The 26343-nt window shown below is 45.8% G+C and overlaps 5 protein-coding genes across 5 annotated transcripts; 2 read left to right on the forward strand and 3 right to left on the reverse strand.

Annotated features, from left to right (window-relative positions):
* Positions 1-1658: 1658 nt before the first annotated feature.
* On the reverse strand, positions 1659-6065 carry N7520_008493 (glycoside hydrolase family 55 protein; the record flags this gene model as incomplete). The annotated part of the gene is made up of 6 exons (XM_057142427.1): positions 1659-2389; positions 2451-2612; positions 2661-4217; positions 4279-5156; positions 5215-5828; positions 5895-6065. The coding sequence occupies 6 exons, from the start codon at positions 6063-6065 to the stop codon at positions 1659-1661; spliced, it is 4113 nt and encodes a 1370-aa protein (XP_056991715.1).
* Positions 6066-7643: 1578 nt separating this feature from the next.
* Positions 7644-8914, forward strand: N7520_008494 (uncharacterized protein; the record flags this gene model as incomplete). Its single annotated transcript, XM_057142428.1, has 4 exons — positions 7644-7956; positions 8019-8278; positions 8338-8768; positions 8824-8914. 4 exons carry the CDS (start codon positions 7644-7646, stop codon positions 8912-8914), a joined length of 1095 nt encoding a protein of 364 aa, XP_056991716.1.
* Positions 8915-9261: 347 nt separating this feature from the next.
* Positions 9262-10896, reverse strand: N7520_008495 (uncharacterized protein; the record flags this gene model as incomplete). The annotated part of the gene is made up of 1 exon (XM_057142429.1): positions 9262-10896. The coding sequence occupies one exon, from the start codon at positions 10894-10896 to the stop codon at positions 9262-9264; it is 1635 nt and encodes a 544-aa protein (XP_056991717.1).
* Positions 10897-22013: 11117 nt separating this feature from the next.
* N7520_008496 (uncharacterized protein) lies at positions 22014-24761 on the forward strand (the record flags this gene model as incomplete). Its single annotated transcript, XM_057142430.1, has 4 exons — positions 22014-22689; positions 22750-23275; positions 23334-24103; positions 24154-24761. The coding sequence occupies 4 exons, from the start codon at positions 22014-22016 to the stop codon at positions 24759-24761; spliced, it is 2580 nt and encodes an 859-aa protein (XP_056991718.1).
* A 666-nt stretch (positions 24762-25427) lies between these two features.
* On the reverse strand, positions 25428-26020 carry N7520_008497 (uncharacterized protein; the record flags this gene model as incomplete). Its single annotated transcript, XM_057142431.1, has 2 exons — positions 25428-25511; positions 25886-26020. The coding sequence occupies 2 exons, from the start codon at positions 26018-26020 to the stop codon at positions 25428-25430; spliced, it is 219 nt and encodes a 72-aa protein (XP_056991719.1).
* Between the last annotated feature and the right edge of the window lie 323 nt (positions 26021-26343).

Raw genomic sequence — 26343 nt, forward strand, 5'->3', positions numbered from 1 at the left:
AGCATGACGAGGTGGATCGGTACCTCCGAGAAGGTACGGGTAACTGGTATGCTACATTTAGACTACTAACTGATTTCTATAGCAAATGTTCCCGTGCTACCACGGCTCTATTAGAGAGAACATGAGCGTGATATCCCTATGCTTTCTCGGCTGGCACGCGACTTACTTTCGGTTCCGGCCACCGGCGCGGGGGTTGAAAGGCTTTTCAACAGTGCGCGAGACATCTATCATTATCGTCGAGGATCTCTTCATGAAGTAACTATTCAAGACTTGATGATATATATGTGCTCAGAGAAATTTACACTAGAGGGAGAGCAGTTAGCTCGCCTAGAAAAGTCGACGGAGATCGAGGGTTAAGAGATAATTGAAGAGGATAAAGCATTAAAAGGAAATAAAGAGAATGCTAAGCCGATCAGCGACGAGGAGGAGGTCGAAGAAAGTGAAGACGTCGAAGGCAATTTGGAGATCGAGGCCTCATACCAAGTTAAAAGTATACTGGTAGAGGCTAACCGGCCTTCAATGCACAACCAGACGAACCATATAGATGGAGACGTAAATAAGGTGGCAGTGTTACGACACGTCTAGGAAGACCTATACGAGAGGGGCCAGAACCCAAGAGTATAGGCAGAGGAGTATACTTCTACATGCGAAGGGCCCTAACGGAGTTGGGCCGGAGAAGGGTTGACCCGGTATGCCGGTGATCCGCTTAGCTAAGCCGCACAACAGAAGTAGCACGGCGGGAGAGCTGCATAACAGCTCTCCAGTGATTATATTACCATCAATCCAGACAGCAGCAGTACAGGAGTACGCTGTGCCGTGTTATCACTCCCATCCATCCAACCCCCTAAGACCCTGGTCTTAACAGGCAGAGGGAGAATTAATTGAAGCCGATGAAGCTGATTTGCTTCCACCTCCAATAACACAATTGGGCGATAGAAGTTAAAAGAGATCCTCTGGTAGGGTAACGATGCCCTCGAGTCGACTGCATGGGTACGAGCTATACTAGTCTTCATGCGCCAATCTCATCCAATCTCATTCCCTTTGTCTATAATATTTGTTCCCAATCTCCGCGCTATAGATTAAGATACTCAGACAGTGGCTACACCACCACGTAATCCAAAATTACTGCACAATTTAGTGCAAAATAATATGTCAACTATTTTTTGCTTTTTTGGGTTATGCAGGGTACCCATTTGGGTCTTGGGTCGGGTTTCCTAGAAGACAACCCGCCCACGGGTATGCTGACTAAGACCCGACCCACCCACGCAGACCCAACCCAGCCCGTGGGTTGGGTTTTCGTGGGTGGTGGGCGGGTTTTGGCGAGGTCTAACAGGCATTGTGAGGCAACCCCAATAAAACTACTTCCTTTATGAAGTCGGCATGATCTTCGTTAATATCTAGCCTAATCTAAACCAGTTCATTGAGCTATGTTAATACTTTTAGCGACTTTTTCGAGAAATTTCTTGACATTTCTAATTCGGTTTAAGGTGAATTGTGGAGCTCGGGGACGATCCACGCGGAACGCGTCCGAACTCTAGTGTGAATAAAGACTCAAAGTAAAATCGATTTCACAGCTTTTCGAAAGTCACAAATAGATAGAATCACAATTAAATCTACCTTTTATTAAAGTCGTATTACAGATGGTATGTAAGCCCCGTTCAGTAAGACGTATGCACTATCGTGGTCACGATAGTCTCTGTGCTGCGCGAGGTGACTGCGGGATATTGCGTGGTCGGTGTCGATGTAACAGGACATCCAATGAGCGGCTTGACCTTCGTGTCCCATGTAATGAGTGCATCCGCATTACACCCAAGCACTGACTGGGTCGCCGCCACAAAGCAGCTCAATGATAGTCCATCGCAAGACAACGTGCCGCCATCTCCGGCACTCGGAGCTGCTGCGTTCGTATAAAAGCAATTCGAATACTTGTCGTCGTAAACCGTGAGGACCGAATAGAAGCTGACGCTTTCTGGAGTATCTGTCCACGCCTTTGGCTTAGGGCTGCCAACACCATAATTGTACCAGTAACCTGCTTCACAGGCATTCTGTGTGGTGGAAGGCTGGGCAAAGTTGAGATTATAGTCCGTCTGAATAAGTCCGCGGTATCCGTATCGCGACGCGGCAGCAACTGACACCCAGCCAACAACATCGGTGACTGTTTCGGTAGCGGTACCAGTCCCCAGAATAACCTCGGTGATGGTGCTGATAGTGGAGCTAACCGTGGGAGTCTCCATATTGTAAATAGATTCAGCAGCTGTCCAGTCCGCGGCTTCATCCGTCGCTGCGTCGTCTGCGACGTCGGTCCAGATCTCCACAGTTCCCGTTATTATCGGTGCTAGCGTATAGCCATCAAGGGTAGAGGCGCCGGTCGTATCACAGCCCACAACATCTAAAAAAAAAGGCGAGTTAGGATGGGCATATAAAACTGGTGAGCAGTTGATCTATCCTACCTTTGCATGTGGAAGAGCATGAGCTGGTCGAGCTCGCTGTGATACAGACGGTGCTGCACGAGCTGTATGTGCTTGTCGAGCACTCAGTCTGAGTTGATGAAGGATAATTTGGATCCGTATCGGGATCAGGGCCATTAGGATCATTGGGGTCCTGGTTTGGTGCTATGAAAGGTTAGCGTTAGGCCGTATCAAGGATGAAGGTTTGTTTACAATCAGAACCACCGCAGCCCGTGAAACATGGTTCGCAAACATGGAAAATATTGTGTAGGAGACCTCCAATCCCCTCGGTGCATGAGATTCCGCACAGCGCGCGATTTGTACACGTCGGTTTTGATGGTCCATGGTGATGCGTAATTGAGCGATGTCCACCATGGTTATCATCATCGTCCCCACCCCCTGTAGTCTTGGAAGAACCACTAGAAGTTGTCTTCGTTGCCCCAGTATTTGTTTCTGAAGAAGAGCTTGTTGGACTCACGCTTTGTCCAGGGGAAGGAGTCTGTGTAGGGATCACCGAGTTCCAAGGTGGTGGGTAAAATGGAACGACGGTCCCGGGGTAGGTTGTTCCATTCTGTTCGAAAGAAGGCCAGGTGATGTTGAAGGCTGTTTGAATGATGCTGGGGGTTGGGGAGAAGACGGAAGAGCCCACGCCAGACGGGATGACCACGTTCCAGTATGATATCACGGAGCCATGGTAATCAGGCACGGAAATGGTAGTAGAAGTCGTGGTCGTAACGTACGTGGTGGTGTTGATGGTGCTTCCGAAGTACACTATGTTCGTGGGAACCTCGATACCAACTCCAATTTGTGTGATGACAGAAGGGTAGACCCAAGTGCCTGGCGTTGGGAGCGTCTGTGGAGGCAGGACGTACGTGCAGGGTTCGTTGCACGAAACGTTTGTATCGTTATTCGGCTCATCCCAAAGCGATGGATCAATGTAAACAATGCCGGAGTCATTGCCACTTGATCCAATATCTTCGCCATCACTCGAGAGTGCCAGCCATGCAGCAATTTCACTGGTAAAACCATTTCGTGTGGTTGAATTGAAGCGCAATGAAGGCAGGTTTCCTTCAGGGGACACGATTTCCACATTTCCTTTGGTGAAAATATTGTACATCCACAAGTTGTTTGCGAAATTTGTTTGAATCAAGGACTGTTGGCACTCCTCTTCGTCAATGCATCCCTCGTCGTAATTCTGGAAGAAAGAATAGAATCCAGCAGAGTAGATAAACACATCACTAGAATTGAGCACGCGAAGCGCCCACGCCCCCCTGCAAAGATCGTCCGAACAATCATCATAAGTCGGATCAGATGAGAGACCCCCAGGCTTATATGGGCTCAAAGCATTGGGCTTGGGCTGGTAATAAGGAGTCTCTGTCTGCATGTGACCCATGTACACATTTGCCGCGTTCTGCAACTGGTACTGGTACATCTGGGCATGCTCGCTCGCTGTACCATAGAACCAGGTAGGTCCTTGAGACTCGATGAGAATGCCACGACCGCAGTAAATTGAAATATCTGTCTGAACGTTCTGAGGAATACCTGAAGTACTCTCCGTTGCGCCGGCATTGAGATCGCTGTCGATATCGTGATCAGCTACCCAAGCCCAAACGTTTTCAAAGTACCCAGATGCTTCGCTGGTGAGGTGTAACATGAGGAATGCTGCCATGCAGTCTTTGTCGCTTGCATCCCCTCCTGCCGGGCATTCAGACAATCCAAGATCGGAGCCGGTGGTACCTCCCACGCGGAAATGACTGTCCCACATAGCCGCTATATCTCGTCAGATACGCAGGCTAGGAATATCTTAGGGAGAATATAATGTTGTACTTACCGCTTCCTTGTTCACCTTCGTGTATATTCCATTCCATGAGAATCGCACCTGCTGTGGCTCCTTTCACCGTGAAAAGCATGTCAGAGATCTCGACAACCCCTTGGTCGCCCTTCTCTCCAACTTGCACCACAACCGTAGGATTGCTCTCATCCTCAAAGTTGGACCCGGTACCCATGATCTGACTCCATGCGGAGCCAACGATCTTGCTTCCAACGGGAATCTTGATTGAGCTTTCCACTTGATAGATACCAGCGGGGAAAAAGATGACAGACCCGATGTTATCTGACAGAAGACTATTGATTGCAGAGGATTGATCGCCAGTTCCATCATTTGAGATGCCATTGTCAGTCGCCACAACAGGAGTATCGGACTCGTATTGTGGCTTCGCTCGCCGGTAATAGGCACCCGAGCTGTCCAGGAGTTGTGAGGGCTTGTTCGGAGCTGGATCCACGAATCCAGTCCTCTTTTCTCCTGAACCATCAGGAAGGAACTGATAGCCACTGACCCAGGAGTCAAAGTAGAGGGCATCGGTACTGCCGGCTAGTAGTGTGTCACCACCAGAGATTAGGACCACAGAAGCAGAGTTCTCCACTAGCAAATTATCAAGCACGACGCTGGGCTGCTCATCTTTTGTTTGTGCAATGGTGATTGCGTATGGAACGCCATCAAAATGAGAGTCTATCACAGCAATAGAGCCAGTTCCTTGGTCTCCAACACCGGAGTACTCGGTGGCATCGATAGCAATGTAGCACGATACAACATGGATGTTTTTCCATGTGAAGCCCCAATTCCAGATGGACTTGATGGCTGTCAAACATGAAGTAAATTTCAAATTGATGGCCGTGAATTGCTGAGTTTCTGCTAGAAAACCAATGTTCCTGGATTTCATCTTGTTAGAGATAGCTCGATTCAATCTTGGGTCATTGTCTTGCTTACCCGCCTGTAAATGTCAAATCGGATACCATTCCACCACTACCATTCTCCATGTATATTCCCACAGCTGTTGCTGACTGGTCTGCACTGGAAACAGACATCTCGAAATCGCAGTCGGTGATGGAAGTGGCCTGTCCGACTTGCCAATGAACTCCAGCAGGAACGTATGTTTGATTATTATCAGTATTGGTCCAGTTCATGGCAGTCATATCGAAGACAAAATTCCGAATCTGTCTATAGAAATTGCTCTGATTGATGTACCATTCGTCTCCATTGGCTCCGGGTATATAAAAGTCAGAGTCGACCAAAGCAATGCCGGTGAAATTTTCGGCGCCTTTGATGGTAGGCTTGTTCGAAGGATCACCAACAAACTGGGTGTAGTAATATTGAATAATCGGGGTGGTGATGAGATAGGTACCCTCAGGGAAATATACCACAGCACCCAAAGTCGAAGTTGAGCCACAGTCCTCGCCACAGCGAGCCGTAGAATGGTCTGAGGAGCTAAGAGCAGTTACAGCGCGATTAATTGCTGCTGTATCATCCGTACTTCCATCACCGATAGCACCAAAATCCTTGACGTTACGGAAGAATTGGTATCCAGAAGGAGCATGTGGCATCTGTGAGAAGTATGGTTAACAACTGATTCCTATAGGTCTACAAAAGGAATAAGCATCATTACGTACCTGACCATTGCTACCAAGGCTAGCAAGCCAATAGCTATCACTGGAGCTTCGTGAGTGAACAGATCCGTGCATATCAGTGATCATTGATGCATTCATCGGACCCAACACGGGACCACTCAATGACCCGTGATCAGGAGCACTGCCAAAGAAGTTGTTGACATTATCCTTCATGTATGCAGGGGCCGGCTATTCTTGTTAGAACTTCGATTGTGAAGTGACTATATGGGTATTGACTTACATGAGGCGTCCCCAATGGAAGTGGAGGCTTATCACCAACCAAAACTGGAGTATCGCGTCGGTTGGTGGAAATTGTTCGTTGAGTAGAATGTGAGTGATTTGAATCGCCACGTACTACATGGTGATGGAATCTATCATGACCATGGCTATGGCTGGCGTCCACATGAGCTATCCCTTGCAAAAAGAGCCAAAGAAAGCTTGAGAACCCAAAATTTTGGATCAACATAGCTGCGCTATCTCATCTAAAGATGCTGTTTTTTGGAATGGTAGCAGCAAGAAAAGACTTCAATCCTGCCCAGTTTTGTTCGGCATGGACGCACAATTTTTCTAAAAGTGTCACCAAGTACGCATCTTTATTGTCGGCAGTACAACGCTCCGGAGATTTGATGACAAACACGGACCGTAGAGTCCGTTGAAATTATGGTGGAGCCATAGTATTAGCGAGTCACTAGCTAGCTGCTCGCCTTAGTGTAATCACTAGGCCCCGGGGGCTGAATCGACGATTTGAAAAATGCACTAGTACTGAGACCTACCACTTCGTACTGGTGGCAAGACTAGTTCCACACCTACTTGCAAACTTACTAGCAAGTTTTTCTAGTTTTCAAAAATGCACTCTCAAACCCCGATATTTTTGCCGGATTTTCTCCGTTTGGTCAACTTTATCTAGAAATTCGGAGATTCGGCTCAATCTATGACTTCTCTTAACAGTGCTTTCACCTGAAATCAACACCGTCTATCTCCCTGCGTACGCTTTAGTGCTTTCGGACACGGACTAAAAAAAAGTATCACCGACATCCTAACAGAGTCTCACAAAATAAGTCAAAGTGGGTCAGTTTCTCTAGATTGCAATGTTGCATCCAATATGGCCCCCACTATCAGACTAAAAGAATCCCCACACAGGTCGGTATTCGCTATTTCGAGGTGAAACGTGATGATATTGCAATCTAGGCTATTTCGTGGTAATGAAAATAAGCCAATGGCCAGACTGTACGGCGTGGATTTATCTGCTAAGGGCATTGGCTCTTCTCCCTTAGTCCAGAGGCCCCTAAGCGGGGCAGCTTATGTCGGCCCCAAGCAGGTACACTCAACCTTCCAAATGGAGTCTGCACACTGGGCAGAATAATCAAACTAGTTCCCTTTAGTGCCTCGAGCAGGCGTACCCGGCATCTATCTTCCGGTCTGCCTCTTGGTCTAAATTAGTTGTGGGTCATGCGCAAATACGAAGTATCAGTTAATAGAGGTTTCGTCGCGATAGGGGCTTGAACCGAGCACTATGCTATTCCAAATAACGAAGTTTTCAATCACATAAACAGCGAGATAAGAGTGTTTGGTGATTCTTCCAGACATTAGAACTTGCTAAGTCGGAAGAGTTCAGGAAAAGCAAGGATTCGTGCATCTCAGCCGGGCCAGACTCTACACTAGTGAAAGAAACAACCTATTTCACTTATATGGAACCTGCTTCCGAGTTACTTGATAGCAGCCAAAGCCATTTATTGATTTCCAACTGTCAGCATGCGGTCAATCAGGCTGATGCTTGTTCCAGGTCTGCTGTTTGCTGCCTTGGTAAACCTTGTGGAGGCTGATCGACAAACACTCTCGAATTTGTTTCGCTACACCGTCGAGACGGACGACTTTGGTGGCTGCGCTACAATTGGAGAGGACACCCTGAATTCTATTGCCGATGACGCCTACACGCTGGCTACACAGGGGTCTAAAGCAATGAGTGACTACCAAGACACCGTTGCGAATACGCATGAAGCGGCAAAGCGATTGGTGGATGTTATGTTTCTCAAACCATCCGACTCTGAGTTCGAAACCGTCAAAGGTAATTCTATTCAGATTCCAGAATTTTTACCAACCGCGAGTCTTCAAGTTAATAGGTCATAGGAAGAGCCGACGGGGTGAAAACTTGGCTGGAGTCAGGCGGGAACGTCAACAACGGCCAGAACAAGAAAAAGCCTTATTTGTTTTGTGGTGACTCGTGGGTGATTCGCCAGGACATGAGCAGCCAGATGAAGGACAAAGACGGAACCGATATGGTCGACGGAGATGGCGCGATTATCCGTATCAAGGACAGCTCAAAGATGGTGAAAGCACGAAAGAAGATTGCAAAGGATTGGAACGTCAAGGAAAGCAAAATCTATCCTGTATGAAACCCGCTATTCCAAAATTGAATTCTTGTACTAATCGTGGAGTTTTCACTCAGTATTGGAGTGCAGGCATTGGCGCTTATATTTTCAACGTAAAATATTCTGATGATCCAACCAAAAATGGGTGCGACGAAGCAGACGCCTTGGGATATACCATGAACCAAGGCTCCATAAGTCTCATTGTGCTTTGTCCTAAGTCGTTTACTGAGGTTAAGTTGCATGAGACGAGTGTTTCCGCATTCGCAAGCAGTTACAACGAGAAGTTTGGCCAAGCCCCAGATGATAACACAAGAATCAGAGACGTCATGCCTGCAGGCCGCACTCTTTATCACGAATTGTTTCATTTATACTGGGGTGAAGACCTGCACCCTTCTGGTAAGGAGGAATACGTATTCCGCAGGATGACGGGAAACGCCGCGCGCCGTGATGGAACTTACTTCGTGAAGTCACAAGCCATGTCGAACCCAGAAAACTATGCTATGCAGGCGTCAGTATTGAATCGCTCTGTCTTCCTTCTTTCTCTCGCTAATGTATCGTTCCAGGGTTGCCTATGACTACACTCTATCCGTCACAGCTGGGGCCAAGGACTACCCAGTAGAGTTCTATACTGGTTATGCCACCTATGAAGACTGAAAAGATCTTCCAGTGCCTCCAATACCAAAGAAATCCCAGATTTCAATGCAGTTCAAATCTGATCTGGGAAGCCAAAGCTGGAACATACTATGTGGATATATGTATTTTAGTGGGGAATAGCGATGTGTAGTGATTAAGCATATGTGATGTTCATAAGCCCAGTCGTGCAGAGATAGCAACTCAGACCGTCTTTCCTTCCATAAGCCACCCCTAGGTTCTCCTTTCTTGTTTACCACTACCCAACAACCTGTCCCGGTGGTTTTTGGCTCGCAGACAGACATTGCCAGCACCAACGACGCGTACTCCATTACAGTATTTGGATAAGGAACTTCGCATGTCAATCAATTCTATAGCCAGTCGTCGTCCCATGAATATCGGAATTTTGAATGAAAAGACATATCCTCTGGAGAAAGGAATCGAAACCACCTATGATAGTAAACAGACATATCTTCAATAGGCTTGTTCGACCACAACCCAAATTCAATCATCCGCCATTCTTCCCATAGTAAAAAGCCATACCGAGCATAAGCATCGAAGCGCATATACTTTCCAGGTCCTCCTTCCGGATTGAGTATCATGCTGTCCCAAAACTGGAGGCCAAGCGGCCACCTTTCCAGGTCCAGACATTCTTCTACCGTTGAATTTGGGCCAAAGTCCCGAACAGGGCGTGCCACATACTGGCTGACTGGACGGTTTCGTACTTCCAATCTTCCAGGATATTCGTAATCCTGGCTATCGGTATCCGAAACGTCGCGAAGGATACAACTATATGCGCCACGCCTACTGCTTCTTTCATCGTCATCGCTATGCTCATCCTCGTCACTTCGACCTTCCTCATCTTCATCGGGCAAGAGATCGACATCATCAGACGATTCGCTGGACGAGGAAGGTGGGCCAAAATAATATCTCGGGGTCCGAGGGTCGAGATTCCCGTCGGACTGTTCAACTCGTCCCTGATTGGCATCTCGTCTAGCTTCTTGATTGGCCACCTGGTTGCTCTGACCACACTTTTCTTCGGTTTCGTCGTTTGTCTCGTCTGCTGGCTCCTCTTCTAGCTCTTCTGCCGGCTCTTCTTCTGAAACAACTAGTGGGGATTCCAGTTGGTTACCCAGTCGTGGTGCTAGCTGATCGGATTCGGCATCGAATGGTGTGTTGGTAGTTTTAATTTGCATACGAAGAATTTCATCGGGCTCCTGTCCCTGGGAGATCGCCTGCCATGTAGGCAGAGGTTGACAGTGCCAGCCGAATTCTCGTTGCGCCGGAACAGGCGGTAATCTGAGGACCATTGAATTTATCGAAGGTAGCTGAGATTTTGGAGCCGAGTAATAACCTGTCAGATAATCTAGCGCCATTGTTGTTTGCATTGTGCAAAAAAGAGAGGACCGTCCATAACGCCGCATTCCGCCCTTCAAAGAGTCTATGGTTTGAGGTGGCCATCTGAGCGAGCCTTTCTGTGACTCTTCACGGAGCTGGTTGACAAAGATGAGCCGCCAAAATCCCAGAAGGCCACGTTGCTCCTCGGTCCATGTTGGGATTTTGAATCCCTCGGAATAATTTCGGTCTCCCAGTCTGCTTTGCAAACATCTTTGCATGCAGACTTCGATGTACAAATGAGCATGATTATGAACATGGTGGGCTAGCCTAACAAGCCATCTCATGTCTGACGATGTTGCGGACACGCTGGGCAGCAGCGGGACCTCAGACCAATCGAAATAATAAAGCTCATCTTCCGGGGTACGGCTTAGGAACGTGCCTTTGTGCAGTGTCAAAACGCCCTGTATGAGAGCCCGGGACTGGGACGGAACCTTAGTGTTCAAAACAGCATTGACGATTAGACAGGCATGGTCGTTAAACACTGACGCTAGGTAGGAGGATGTATGCATGAGGCTCCATACCGAACTGAAATTAGTAGATTGTTGAAAGATCAGGACCAAGAGTTCATTGGGAAGCTTAGAAAGCCGATCATGGACTTTTTCTGACATGATGTCGACGAGGTAGGAATTGGTCAACTCGATGCGGGTCGGCGTGCCAAGCTTCAAAGCAGGCCCCTCCAGTATTGGCCAATATTGGCAAAACTTGTGTGTATTTGACTCCAGAAATGTCGGAGGATGTTGAAGATGAGGCTGAGCACTGACTATTTCAATTGTCGGACTTTTCACGTATCCAATGTAAGGCTTATTTGATGTGGCAGCCAAACAGCGTTCAAATTTCCGTTGATGACTACCACATTATCATCTGCGTAGAGTGTGGGTACTCCGTAGAGGAGGAACCTGGACTTTACCAATGTGTAAGACACAACTGTGGAATTCGGAGGAAATGCGGAAGACCCCGAAAACATGATCAACAGCCGAACCAACATCCCGATTTATTACCGCCCCTCCCCTCAAATTACTCCCACAATTCTGCAGCGCTCAAGGGTATCAGCAGGCCCACACTCTGATGAATTATTCGGAAGCTCCACTGGCCAGAGAGATAACGGGTTCCGTTCCAATCTGTCGGTGTCCCTGGGTCATATCATGTGACCTGAGCAGCGCTGGCATCCCGTTTAGGACTAGCTTAGTTTTGGGTCTGGGGGGTGTTGGAGCACCTGTATTTATGGTATTGTCCTGTCACCCTGATACGCACTACTCATGCATTAGGGTTAGACCTGTATCTATAGTATTGGGTCGTGACCCACAGAACTCCACAACAATACAACTGAGATACACATGCAACAACATAGTATGATCTATCATACTATGACCCACTTTTTCTACTACTACCTTCCCCTATTGGTCAGAATTTGAGCGCTAGTTGAGGGCCGCCCTCGAAAAGCCCTCGAAAAGCCCTCGAAATATGCGGGCGGCCCTCAGTTCAATAATCCGCCCTCAAAAAATGGGTAGTCGTGATGCCCCCCCCCCCAAAAATCTTCCACAAACTCTTCTACCAAATCATAATTTCTAACACTTTACTATTATACCATATATAATTTAATAGTAATTACTAGCAATATATCAAGTAGTTATCGTAATTTCACCTTTTGATTCAATTTTTAATCATAAATACTGGCATTCGAGATTTAAAGAGAGTATTACTAAGTTCCTATGGAGGATACACTATATACCCTAAGTGCAAATATATATTTCTACAACTTCAACTTGTAGACTTCGCAACATTCAAAATTACCAACCCTATCTTCATAATAGTAGGCTAAAAGTGAATATATCTATATTACCTATCATTATATACTATAATACTACTTGATTTCTTAAAATTTCTCAATAATAATAAGGAAATAAAGTAGAAATGAAAGATGGAAACCAGAACAGTGTTAAAAAACAGTAATCTATTAGGATGACTGAGCAATATTATGCGTCTAAATTAGGAAAGGTCAACTTTTTTTATGTAAATGCGGGCGGATGAGGGCCGCTCGAGGGCGGCCCTCTGAGGGCTGAGGGTCCGCCGAGGGCCGGTAGTACCGGCCCTCCAACTGGTGCGGGTCGGGCTGAGGGCCGGGGGTACCGGCCCTCAAAACGTTTTTAATGAGGTCTAGGAAGGTAACAGTGAGGATGATGCCGCCGAACTCAAGTCATTGAAAAATGCTGGTAAGATTCTCCACTATGAAGATTCATGAAATTAGACTAACTCTTTTCTTAAGACACCTTTAAATATTGGGCCATGGGTGAGTGAAATCAGAATTGCTCAACTTAGAATATCTCGTTGAAAAGCCGATCAGTCTCCTAATACAAACTCCTCTAGGTGCATACATATCCCAATGCGACTGGTCGACAGGGTCCTGCGTGGATCCAGCGGATTTCATGTTTTGATCCACGCGGTAGAGTTATGATAAATCTCGCTATGAGCATTCCAAAGTTCCTTATATCTTGCTTTGAAAAGAAAGGCAGAAACAGGGCCTCTTAGATCCGAGCCGTATAATGGTTATGTCTTGGATAAGCTCCAATTTTTCTCATATGGTTCAAGTTGTTATCTCCCCGGGGACAAACTGAAAATGCCATAATACGTATCCATCAATTAATATCATAATGGATGTATTTGGCTAGTATCGTGTATCTAGATGTATCGAAATCCACGGTCATACATTGCATAATTTACTATTACTCAGAAGTAGCATCATTGGCATCATTGGATGGGCCTGAAATACTTGGGAGGAGTTTCAACAGCCAAATTGACAGGAAAATATAGTACTAGTATAAAGGTTTCAATGTTGGGTTATTCGCCTTCGTTATTACGGGCCCGGTGCTAGGCTGGCCAGACACAGACCGGTTTAAGGGGACTCCCACATATGCGGTGATACATAGCATAAACCCTCGCTATTCAACGCAGGTCTGTGGTTTGATTCTTCTAATTATGAGCTACCAATTTCATGGAACCGCCCCTTTTACTATCGTCATATTGGTCTTTGAGGTTTTCCGATTGTGAATAATGAGCGTTTCCAACCACAACCCCAACCTCAGCTCTAAACTTGATGTAATTATCATTTGAATATGTGAAAGCGGCTCACGTATGTCGTAGTCTCCTTGGGTAACAGGTCATCAGGGACCTAATATTCGTCGGTCCCAATCCTAGGGGTTTGGGGTGTCTCTCGTGTATTTGATGGCCAGAAGCTGGTGGATCGTTTGATCGAGGTTTCCTCGACTGAAGCAAGTCTAAAAATTGATATTAAAACAAGGCCGTGGCTTTGGGGGCTTAGTGAGCTGCAAACCTGGATAGCTTCGTGTTGATATATCGAAACTTCGTAACAAAATTGGCTTGAGCTGCCGGATCCAATCATTGAAACAAATGTCGGTTACATATGCATTGAAAGTAACAGAGTATGTCGGTTCAACCAACTCGTCAGGTCCTTGAATCATCACCTTCCGTCTCTGATAGGCAATGTTTCCCATGTAAAAACTTTTCAGTGACAACTCCGCTCCAAGGAATTCCCATATCTGCTCCCAACAACTCGGCTCTGAATTAGTGGACAGGGCAGTATTGGTTTTCAGAGTTACCAGCTCGAGTGAGAGAGAATCTAGAGTTCCTTTGGTGGTGTTAAGGAATAATTTGAATGACTCAAATCCAATTTCAATCCAGTGGAGATGAAGCTCTTTTAGTCGAGTGAACCTGATGTTCTGGGAGAGCTCTGAAAACTGTTCTCCCATCTCGCGTGGACCTCGATACCATTGTGAGAAAACGAGAGTTCTCAGTTGGGGTGCAACGGAAATAAAAAGATCAATATAGGTGTCTGAATTCGGATGACAATCTAGGTCGTCCTCGTCATAACAGATACACATATGAAGATGTTCCAGGTTTCCAAGCTTGAGAAGAACAGAGTTGTATTGCTCTTCCGTGAGAAGAATATTAGGAGAAGTAGAGCCGCAGAAGTCGGGACTGCATGTGTTTAAGGCTCTAATCTTTTGACTGGATTCATTAAGGCCTAGCAAAACCTTTGATAAGACCAGAGAGTTGACCTTGGCTACCTGGTGCAATTGAAGAAAATCCATGCCTTTATGGCGAGACACGTATTCAACTTGATGCCTTAACTCTGGCAATCCAAGATATCGGAAATCTGCTTGCCGTCGATCAAGTAAAAAGTCCGTCGCATAATGCTTTAATCCAACGGACTCAAGGTTTCTGAACGAAGCAAAGCACGTGTGAAGCCTAGAGCTAAGGGTGTTTGATTCAAGCAGAGCTAGATGATCGGCTTCTATGGCTTGATAGATTGCATAATGAGGAAGTAACGCAGCATCAAGTAACGCATCATCATTCCGCCTATCGCTAATGTGCCTATTGCGACCCAGTGGTTTCTTAACAACACCAGTGGTTCTTCCATATGGAGACCCCCTGAACTCGGCAAGGCTCCGCCCATGACGACCTTCGAAGACGGTCGGAATCATCCATAACTGTCGGACTCGGACTCGGACAGTTTCACTTTGTGCCAACTCTTCTAGTTGTCGAATACCTTCGCTGGTGGCAATGAAGCAAATGCTTTTGAAATAGCGATCTGCGAAAGCATCCGAGGATTTTGCGTACAGGGAGCGACAAGATAATCTGAGTGCGGCCCAGTCCGGTTGCTCCAGATAGCTGCAAGTTCTATTCACAAGTTCGATTGGCAGACTTATAAGGGAAATTTTCGTAAGACTTGACATTTTGGTCAGACTTTTCGAGCGATTGTATACTCAATTCGTCGCGGTGACCTCCGATTGGTGATTAGTTAAAATTTGAAATAAATAGCTTGGGGGGGTTGCGAGAGCCCAATATTGAACGCAGTCTCTTCCTGACCCACCACACGCGTCTGGCTGGGACCTCGGGAATTGATGCGCTCTGGTGGGGCAGGGAAAATTCGTGTACTCCATATAGCAACCTTGGCAGACTCTGGTAAGAGTTTCTAAATCTAAATTCGTGGCATACCATAACGTAATTCACAAGCGACCGGTTAACCCGGTCGGGCGGATCAACCCGACCAAAACACGTCAATTAATTAGTCCGTTCTTCTTCAACCACCCACCATGCCACCAATTCGCTCTCAAAATCGTCAGAATTTGACAGAACAAGAGGGCTGTATCTTACTTGCAATCCAGGCTATCAAAGAGCCAGGAATATTATCAATCCGTCAAGCTTCACTTATATATAATATCCCATATACAACGTTATACGCGCGCCTCCATGGACGTTAAACCCGCGTCGGATTACTAGACCTTGACATTTCCCATGGGACTCCCACCATGGGACTAAATTTTGTCCCATGGGAGTGGGTCTGGTGGGACAAGACCCCTATGGGAATTCCCATGGGAGTTATGGGAATTCCCATGGGACTGTAAACAGTGCAAACATCTACTCGAAAAGGTCCTTCATTAATTATGCAGTTTTTTGTGGTAATTTATTGTTTTCCACTTTCAATAGCTAATTCTGAGAATTCTAAAGTTGGATCGGTAATCAAAATATTACTATATAACTAATATAACACAAAATCATCATCCTCTCTCCGTGGTCGCTTTTAGCCCTGGTTCCTTGTTGCCATACGTGTCTGTGTACTGATCTCTTCCTGCATTAGTAGTAATAGGATCCCATCATCATCATCATCATCATTATTATCATCATTACCATCATCAATATCGGATATAGATGCAATACTCTTCCGTCGCTTTCCAAGTGCGTGTTGACTTAGGACCTGAATAATGAACTGTGTCCCACTAGTCGGCTCTTCATCATCACTAATGACATCTAGGTTTTCTAATAGAAGCCCTGCCTCTCGATTCTCTTCAATTGCCTGTCGTTCTTCCCGAGTATAGACTCTATCGCTTGAGGTAAATTCATCTTGATCAACCTCAAAGTTCGAGATGCAGCGGAACATCATCAGGTCTTGAATAGTCGAGGACTGAAGAGAGCCACGTCGATAATGGCAGATATCACGGGCAGAGTTGAATAGACGTTCGACACCAGCACCTGTGGCGGGAATAGAGAATACATCCCGTGCTGACCTAGTAAGTGTTGGAAATTGATGTTGGTAAGAGCGCCAATAGTCGCATGGATCGATATCTCTCTGTCGCCCTATATCTCCTATTAGATTCAAGCTTTTGATATAGTAAAGGGGACTAATACTAGCATTTAGATACTTAGTAGGCTCACTTTCAAAGCTAGCTATTTGATTCTGACGCTGAGTACGCGAAGGTTGATCCTCATTGAATAGAGCCCCGAAGTGACTTGCTGGTTGATTTGTCATTCTCTGTGGTAGGGGTAGAGAGATTACCTGTTGTTGATATTTCATAAGATAGCGCCGTAGAGATTCTTCATACTTCTGACGCCATTCATAGTTATTATCAGCCTAGTCTTTTTCTAAGAAGAAATCCAGCTTATGCTCCGGTGCAAGAATTGTTCCAATTGCAAAAAGATGGCCATGGACTTGCTCTGTCTTATTGTAATAGACAGATAACTTCTCCTTTCCTGTATAAAGGGCCTGAAGCATAATTTGCTTCTAGGCCACCCTCTTCCGTCTAAGCTGATGAATAGACTTCTCAAAGTGATTAAATAGCACGTTGTATACCTTAAAGACGTTGTAGATTGTAACATCCTTGATCTTTGATAGACCTGTTGTCCATTTATAAAATGGCTGTGTGATCTGAAGAAGATATTTAATCTATCGCTATTCTTCTAAATTGAGTTTAAATTAAGGTTGACTATGCTCAACACAGTATTGGTCAAAGGTTGATGTGAGACGTTTTGCTCGTCTTAACATAAGAAATGTTGAGTTCCAGCGAGTTCGTACATCCTATATCGGACCAAGCTTTGGTTCCTCTGTCTGGAGGTTTAGAAATGCATCACGGCGTTGAGGACTAGCGTTGATAAAGACAGCAAGGCCACGGATCTAACGTGAAGTCCGGTTGCGCGGGCGACCCGGTTGAGCGAGCGACCCCACCAAAAATCCACTTCCATATTAATACGTCTTCTTCAACCATAACAAGAATGCCCCCTGAGCGCTCCGATAAGAAAAAAAAGCTAATAGAGCAGGAGGGTCGTCTTTTATTAGCTATAAAAGCTATAAAAGATGGTAAATATCCCTCTGCTGCGGCTGCTGCACGATCCTTTGATATCCCTGTCTCAACTTTGAAGGCACGGATTAATGGGCGTGAATCTGCTACTGAAAAGCGACACAATCGCTTTATTTTCACCGAAATTGAGGAAGGATCGATTGAAAAATGGCTACTGGATATGGATTCTAGAGGGGCAGCTCTTACTTTGCCTATGTTGCGAGATATGGCTAATCTGCTACTTTATGCCCGAAAAACTACGCCCTCTACTGTGGGTAATCATTGGCCTGCTGAAATTATCAAACGACGCCCAAATCTCTCTACTCGATTCTCTCGCAAATACGACTATCAGAGAGCCCTTTCAGAAGACCCTAGAATCATTAAACCATGGTTTGATTTGGTGCAAAAAACAATTGAAAAGTGGGGTATTGTCTCGGACGATATCTTTAACTTTGATGAGAGTGGTTTTGCTATGGGTATCGGCGCAACACAAAAGATTATCACTTCTGCAGAATACCACGGGAAAAGAGCTCTTTTACAAGCCGGAAATCGCGAGTGGGTAACCATAATCGAGTGTATTCGAGCTTCTGGAAGTATTATGCCTCCACTCTTCATTTTCAAGGGAAAAAAGTTTCCAGAGCATCTACGCCCTTATCTTCTTTTAAATCAAGAAGGAGCACGTCTCACTATGAGTGAAAATGGCTGGACTACTAATACAATTGGTTTATGGTGGTTGAAACATCTTTTTATCCCAAATATTGGGCCAAGAGTGGGGAAATATTGCCTACTGGTCCTCGATGGTCATGGGATCATTTGACCCCCGAATTTGACCAACTTTGTGAAGAAAACCAAATTATCGCAATCTGTATGCCTCCTCATGCTTCCCACCTTTTACAACCTTTGGATGTGGGCTGTTTTTCGGTTTTGAAGAGGCTTTATGGAGGAGCGGTTTCAACCTTGATGCGGAATGGAGTGAACTCTATTGATAAGGGAGATTTTCTTGAACTTATCGCTGATGCGAGAATTGGTGCTTTTAAGACTTCTACTATACAAAATAGCTTTTCAGCTACTGGATTAGCACCATTTGATGCTAATAAAGTCTTGGAAAAGCTAAATGTGCGCCTGGATTCCCTTCCTCCTCTCGATATTGTCTCACAGCGACCACTCTCTTCCGGCAGTGATAGTGATCCAAATACTCTCTGGACTCTCTCAAAATTCACAAAATCACAATCTCGGATCAAAAAAGGTCTAGAATCTTCTTCTTCAATCCTCTCTTCACCAACAAAAAGAGAGCTTCAGAAGACCTATGATATGACTATCAAAGTGGTCCACCACCATATTTTTCTCCAGAATCGCTGTACCCAATTAGAGGCTACCAACAAGAAACAGACAAAAAAACGAGAGACCATACATAAGTTTACTACCCAGAAAGGTATCTTTGGGGGTCTAGAGAGTGGTAAAGATGATGTGGTTATGAGGATGAAGATAATGGTAAAGATATATATTTGCCGGAGGTATCTACAAGAGCGGTTGTTGAGCCTACTTTACCTTCTATGCCTTCGGTTCGGCGGCATGTGACATGTTCTGGCTGTGGGATAAAAGGTCATACATATCCTGGATGCCCTTCACGTGTTTATTAGCAAAATTTTGAGTTATTTGATGGTTTTAGTGGTAGTTCAAAATTAATGATTTTTCGAAGTTTGGTGGGGTCGCCCGCTCAACCGGGTCGCCCGCGCAACCGGACTTCACGTTATGGAGAATCATAAAATTAGGTAATCTGCTTTGTCATGCTAGCCTTAGTCAGGATCCGCACATAAGAACCGTGGTTCGAGGGCGGGTAATAATTCAGACAATTACACGATCGAGTACGGACCCTATTGGTCGATAAAATACGTCCGTTTACGTGAGCCGACATTTTCTGTCGGGTCGTGATCCGTGCACCACGGATTTTACCTACCACACCACGTTACATAAGCTACCCTCTTACATAATTAAGAGATATCGGGAATCCTCGGACTAAAGTCATGTGATAGTCAACGTCCGATATCAAATTATAAGTACAGGAGTAAATCAAATTCTCCGCAAAGGGCAACTTCTGATAGTATGCCCTATTTCTCCACACCCTGAGCACTTACTAGGGGCCTTAGGCCTCTTTATATCCGATATTTCCGTGATTTCCTCTGATCTTTTTCTCTTTTTTTCCTCCTTTTTTGGCTGTAGATAGACCCGAGGTGGTAGAATTGAGAGATATTCAGCTGTGGGTGGTCGAGTAACCCAAAAAGGATCAATTTTGTCGAGTCCTATTGGCTGATTAACCTTCAATAACTCACGGATCATATGCTTACAGGGTAGACCCATTGAATTAGTAAAATAATGGGTGCAAATGCCTATTGGCCCCTTTTCTAGGGCTAATTGCCGTTGATTATTGATTTTCTGCAAAGCATGTGGGGAGAGATGGGACCGAAGGTGGCTAAAAAGCGGAATCATGGTGAATTTCGGTATTTTAGTCTGGATTTCGGCTGTTTCTTTGCGGATTTCATCTAATTGGCCATTAATAACAGCATCAATAGCACTAAAAACAGTAATAAAATCGTTATTTGAGCCATGAAGATGGGACTTAAGCCTTGCATGAATACCCTCAGACCGTGAGCTTGCAGAATTACCAAAATGGGTAATATTCGGAGTATAACAGCGGACGAATTTCTGTTTATAGATTAGCCATATTCTTTCGAGATAAAGGATCAGATTAGGGTAGTTAAACTTAGTTTTAAGGTTATATAACCTTAATTTATATTCCTCTGATATATTAGATGAATAAAGGTCTCTCCATATCTTCATAAACTCTGTGAATTCTGTGTTTTTTGGGTCGTCTTGGGGCTGATTTGCTGTTTTTTGGCAAATAAATTCACGTGCTTTAGTAAAAACAGCTTTTTCAATATGCCAAATACACAGTAAATGGCTAATATTAGGAAAAAGCTCTTCAATTGCCCCAATAAGTGCTAAAGCTCTGTCAGTAATCAATACTGAATTATTAGATAAATGGATAAAATCCGAGAATAAGGTTTGTAGGGCCCACTTATAGCCTTCTTCACTCTCATTTCGCATAAAACAAGTAGCAAATAAGAAGGTCTGGTTAGTCGGAGTTATGCCAATAACCTCTAAAAGAGGCATACCGTACTTATTAGTCTTATAAGTGCAATCAAGGACAAAAACCCTATAGTATTTATTAGCAAGATCAATAGATTTAGGGTTAGCAAGCGCTAAAAACTCGATTTTATCATCAGATGATAAAGATAATCTATACTTATATCCTTTAATTTGCAAATTTTGGAGAAAATACTCCATTTCTCCCTGATATCCATACCTATCTCGGAGTAATTTTGCTTTTTGGTTATATATATCACGTGAGATTATCGGTTGATCTGTAGATAAACGGAGCAATTTGATCATATCTCTAGGGGCAGAATTGATCTGATTCAGGTCTTTAATCTTATCAATTTGAGTAGAATTAAGCTTCCGAGCTTGGTGGAACACTATTGGATCGTCAGCAGGGTGATTATGGGATGAATTACGTACCTGGAGCTCCCATTTGCCTGTTTTATTACTTGCATATAGCCTAAAGGGGCAATTTTGACGTTTTGAGCTTGTTTCCCGAGGATTTAGGCCTGTAATTGGCCTATCAATCGGCCGAAAAGGTATGCCTGATTTGACACATTGGATTGAAAGGTTCGCGTAAGCATATTGACCCTTGCCAGAATTACTGCTTTTTATAGCAGTACAATAGCCCTGAGAGAGGGCATGCTTCCGGACGGATTCGATTAATTCATCTCGAGTAGCATATGAAGCTTCAGGGGGTGGAAGAAGGTCTAAATTGGGTTATTATCAGTTATAAAAGATCAGGGAAAAGGATATACCCTACTTCCGTGAGCAGATAAGGTAGAATTGGTAGCCATTTTTGTGGTATTTTAGGGCAAATTAGGGCAGATTATGGTAGATAGAGTGATCAGGCCAAGGTAGATGGTAAAAAAAAGGGTAGAATAGAGTAAATTATCGTTTATCTACCCAAATCTGGTTACTATAGTGATGAAAATTTGATATCGGACGTTGGATAGCACGTGATTTTCTTCCGAGGATTCCCGATATCTCTTAATTATGTAAGAGGGTAGCTTATGTAACGTGGTGTGGTAGGTAAAATCCGTGGTGCACGGATCACGACCCTTTTCTGTCGGAACAATGGATCATGTAATCAACTTTATTAGTCAGCGTACCACATGTTAAACTGCTGTGGTGGAGACTAGAGAATACCAGACAAGTACACAGACGTGACCCATACCATTGGTACATGCTGTTCGACCCTGATTACGTGTTCAGAGAAGGTCTTGGTTCCACGTGATTTTATCACACAGATTGTCGAGGAGCTCATTCAATGTCGCGAGGCTCACTCGTCCATCTCAGCCATCCAGCGAGAGTGCTCGCGCCTTGACAATGAATTACTCAAACACAAGCACATCAATGAGGCGTTTCAGAAGGAACTGAGCGAGATCGGCGAGATCATCACCCAAGTGGCCCATGAAGACTTGTCGCAGCGGGCCCGCATGCACCCCCTGGAGATTTTGCCCGAGATCGCCACGTTCAAACAGACCATCAATACGATGATGGACCAGCTACAGGTATTTAGCCAAGAGGTTTCTAAGGTTGCTCGCGAGGTCGGCACCGATGGAGTCCTGGGTGGACAAGCAAAGATCGAGGGCATCAAGGGCATCTGGGAGGAGCTGACCGTCAATGTCAACGCTATGGCGAACAACCTTACGACTCAAGTTCGCGATATCACTACAGTGACGACCGCGGTAGCGCAGGGCGATCTGACGCGAAAGGTGCAGGCGGACTGCAAAGGTGAGATCTTGTTGTTGAAGAACATCATCAATTCTATGGTGGATCAGCTACGGGAGTTCGCTTTTGAAGTCAGTCGGGTCGCTCGAGAGGTGGGATCAGACGGAACCCTTGGCGGCCAAGCGGTTGTTCACGGCGTGGAAGGGACCTGGAAGAATTTGACTGACAATGTGAATTGCATGGCCTCTAATTTGACACAGCAGGTCCGCGAAATTGCCAAAGTAACGACCGCTGTGGCCCGTGGAGACCTGACCATGAAGGTGACGGCGGATGTCAAGGGAGAGATTTTAGACCTCAAGCTGACGATTAATTCGATGGTCGACCGACTAAATCAATTTGCTTTTGAGGTCAGTCGAGTGGCACGCGAAGTGGGAACAGATGGTACCTTGGGCGGCCAAGCACAGGTGGAGAATGTCGAAGGGTAATGGCGAAACCTCACAGACAATGTCAACACCATGGCCCAGAATCTTACTCTGCAAGTGCGGCAGATCTCCAATGTGACCCAGGCTATTGCCCGTGGCGACCTGAGCACTAAGATCGAGGTCCATGCCCAAGGCGAGATCTTGACCTTGAAGGAAACGATAAACAGTATGGTGGATGGACTGGGTGCATTCGCACGTGGGCTGAAGGGCGTAGCACGAGACGTGGGCGTGCGAGGGCAACTTGGCGGCCAAGCTAACGTAGAAGGATCCCTTGGTATCTGGAGATCGATCAGCGAGGACGTCAACACCATGGCAGACAACCTTACGTCTCAAGTGCGCGCCTTTGGAGAAATCACAACAGCAGCTATGAGCGGTGACTTCACATCACTCATCACAGTATCTGCATCTGGTGAAATGGATGACTTGAAACAAAAGATCAACAAGATGATCTCGAGCCTGCGGGACAGTATCCAGCGTAATACTGCCGCTCGTGAAGCAGCTGAATTGGCCAACCGCAGCAAATCAGAGTTTCTTGCGAATACCAGGTTTGTCTTTGCTTCCAATCTGACTACGATGAAAATGTTAAACCTAACAATAAACCAGCCATGAGATCCGTACCCCAATGAATGGAATTATTGGACTGACTGGTCTAGCCCTCGACACAGACGACATCCCCGCCTCCGTTCGCGAAACACTAAGCATGGTGCACAGCCTGGCCTTTAGCCTTCTGACAATCATCGATGATATCCTTGATATCTCCAAGATCGAGGCAAATCACATGAAGATTGAAAAGACCGCATTCAGTCTGAGTACGACCGTGTGGAGAGTGTTGAAAGCTTTCGACGTGCAAACCGTGGAGAAAGCACTAAGTTTGATTTACTCAGTCGACGGCAGTGTGCCAGATTACCTCATCGGCGACGCTTATCGAATTCGGCAAGTGATGATGAACTTGGTTGGAAATGCTGTCAAATTCACCGATCACGGTGAAATTCACGTTTCCATTAAGCATATCCAGGATATCACTTGCGCAGCCGACGAAGCTACCTTCCAGTTCTCGGTTTCAGACTCTGGGATCGGAATCGAACAGAGTAACCTGGGGCTTATATTCGATAAGTTCCAACAGGCAGATGGATCCATGACACGCCGCTTTGGGGGTACGGGTCTGGGGCTCGCCATTTCTAAGCGCCTTGTCTCCCTCATGGGTGGGGATATCTGGGTCACGTCTAATCTAGGTGAAGGAAGCACGTTCGGATTTACTTGCAAGCTGAAGGTCAGTGAGCCTCCAGTGGCTCTGGCCGAGCAAGTTATGCCTTATCGAAGTCGCGAGTTCTTGCTCGTTGGCGATGTCAAACAGGCTGGATGTCCGGCCGGCCGTATGCTGCAAGAACTAGGCCTTCAGGCTGTGATCCTGACTCATGAACAGCTCATCTCGGGCCAATGCAATGGGAAGATGAGCTCTGCATTCAGTGCTGTTATCGTCTCAAAGATGGAAGACGCTTTCGAGTTGCGCACTTGTGGCCATTTCTCAGCTACCCCCTCGTGTTCATGGCCCCTGACCTGTCGTTGCCCATGAAAACCGCCAGTGCGCTCGGTATAACGGCCTTTATAACCACCCCTTGTCGTCCCATCGATCTCTGGAATGGAATTGTTCTTGCGATGGGAAACCACCAAAACCACCCGCTGCCCGGCAACACTCGGCCTCTCTTAATCCTGCTTGCCGAAGACAATGATGTCAACGTGAAGGTAGCCGTCCGCATCCTCGAGAAAGCCAAGCACCACCTTACCGTCGTCGGGAATGGCCTCCAAGCTGTGGAAGAGGTCAAAAAACGACGCTATGATGTGGTTCTCATGGACGTCCGAATGCCCATAATGGGTGGTTTTGAAGCAACTGCGACAATAAGACAGCACGAAAAGCTGCAAAATCTCCCTAGAGTACCAATCGTCGCACTGACGGCGCATGCAATGCTCGGAGACCGCGAAAATGCCTTGAATCTGGAATGGATGATTATGTCTCCAAGCCCTTGCAACTAAATCACATGATGGAGACTATTCTCAAATACGCGGCGATGAATAGATGAATATTTCATCATCATTATCAACCCCACCAAAGCAGTGTTCATCCTCGGTCATCAATTAAATTGAGATCGATATCAGGATGTTTCAGCAACGATTTGGTCAGTCCCAAATACCCATTGGATGCGGCAAAGAAAATGGCAGTCTATTGTTGAGGACCACGGGCATTGATCTCGACTATGTCTCCTTGTCGGAGAAACAAAGGTATAATGGATAGATGATTCAGAATGATAGCTACTTGAAGCGGCGTAGTTCCAGTAGGGCTTTTCTGGTTGGCCTTGACTGACCCCAAACGAAGGAGTGCCTTTGCCGCGTGAAAGTTGCCTACACGGCATGCAGACAAAGCGGAGGCACGATCTCTCTAGTCTGCGAGTAGATGCATATTTCCGACTGTTTCAATAGCAGTTCAAGAACTCGCAGAACAGGATTCTCGGCAGCTCGGGCCAATGATGTCACTCCATAACCATCAGCATCATTCAATCTCACATGCCTTTGGCTAACAAATAATTTCACGAGATCATGGTGACCACGATCCACAGCGTGCCACAAGGCTGTTCGCCCTTCGGGATCCGATATAGTTACATCAAGGTCCGAATGTAGGAGAAGAGACTCGACCATGAGGACTCATTGCTGTTGATTGAGCTTTTTCGCAGCCAAAAGGAGAGACGCATCATCGTAGGAGCTCTGGTGATTGATATTGGTTCCTGCCTAACGTACGAGTATCCGAGTCGCGATATGGTCCCCTCCAAGAGTCGCAGATTGCAGTGGCGTCCGATCAAAATGATCTTCAAGGTTGACATTTTCTCGAGAGTCAGTAAGCAAGAGATGCAAGATATGTTATAACTCAGAGGTATTAAATTGTCTTATTTATTCAGAGAGAAACATGAGGCTATATATACAACGAGATGATCAAGTTGATTTCCAATCAACTTGGTTCTTCGTATACATACTTCGGGATTAATTCCGATGGTTCGGCTTGGTTCCTGATCTGCACCATCCTTATATCACAACAAGATATAGTACTCGCGATGCTTCAGCGCGTACACAATGGCAGAAAATCCGTCCAAGCATTGATCGTTGACATCAATCTCCTGAGACTGGAGAATCCGCTCAACTATAGCAGTATTTCCGCCGATAACTGCAAGTGACAAAGGGCCTCGGCCTCTAAAGTCACAAGAACAGCGACCATTGGGCTTATATCGCAGGACCAGATCCATGGCTTGTGGGTATCGTAGGTCAATGGCTAGGAGGAGCTAGTTCTGCCCTGCGTACTCAACGTCGATATTCACGTAGTATTCCTCGATTGATCGTGCTGCAATGTCTAATCTTTGGGCTTTCATAGCACGAAAGTGTGGCGGAATTTCATCAGAGACAAGGCACACAAAAAGCGCCTTAGTGAAAATAGGTTTGGTCCGACGACAGAGCAGGCATAGGTTCAGAATGCGGTCTTTTTGAAGAAACCTGCAAATCCAGAGTAAGAGCTATTTTGGAAGCTCGCAAAGCATAAGGGTGTAATTTTGCTGTGTCTAATTGTGTTCGG

This window comes from Penicillium odoratum (assembly GCF_028828045.1).
Source record: "Penicillium odoratum strain IBT 22623 chromosome Unknown utg000006l_segment0_segment0, whole genome shotgun sequence".
Lineage (NCBI taxonomy): Eukaryota > Fungi > Ascomycota > Eurotiomycetes > Eurotiales > Aspergillaceae > Penicillium > Penicillium odoratum.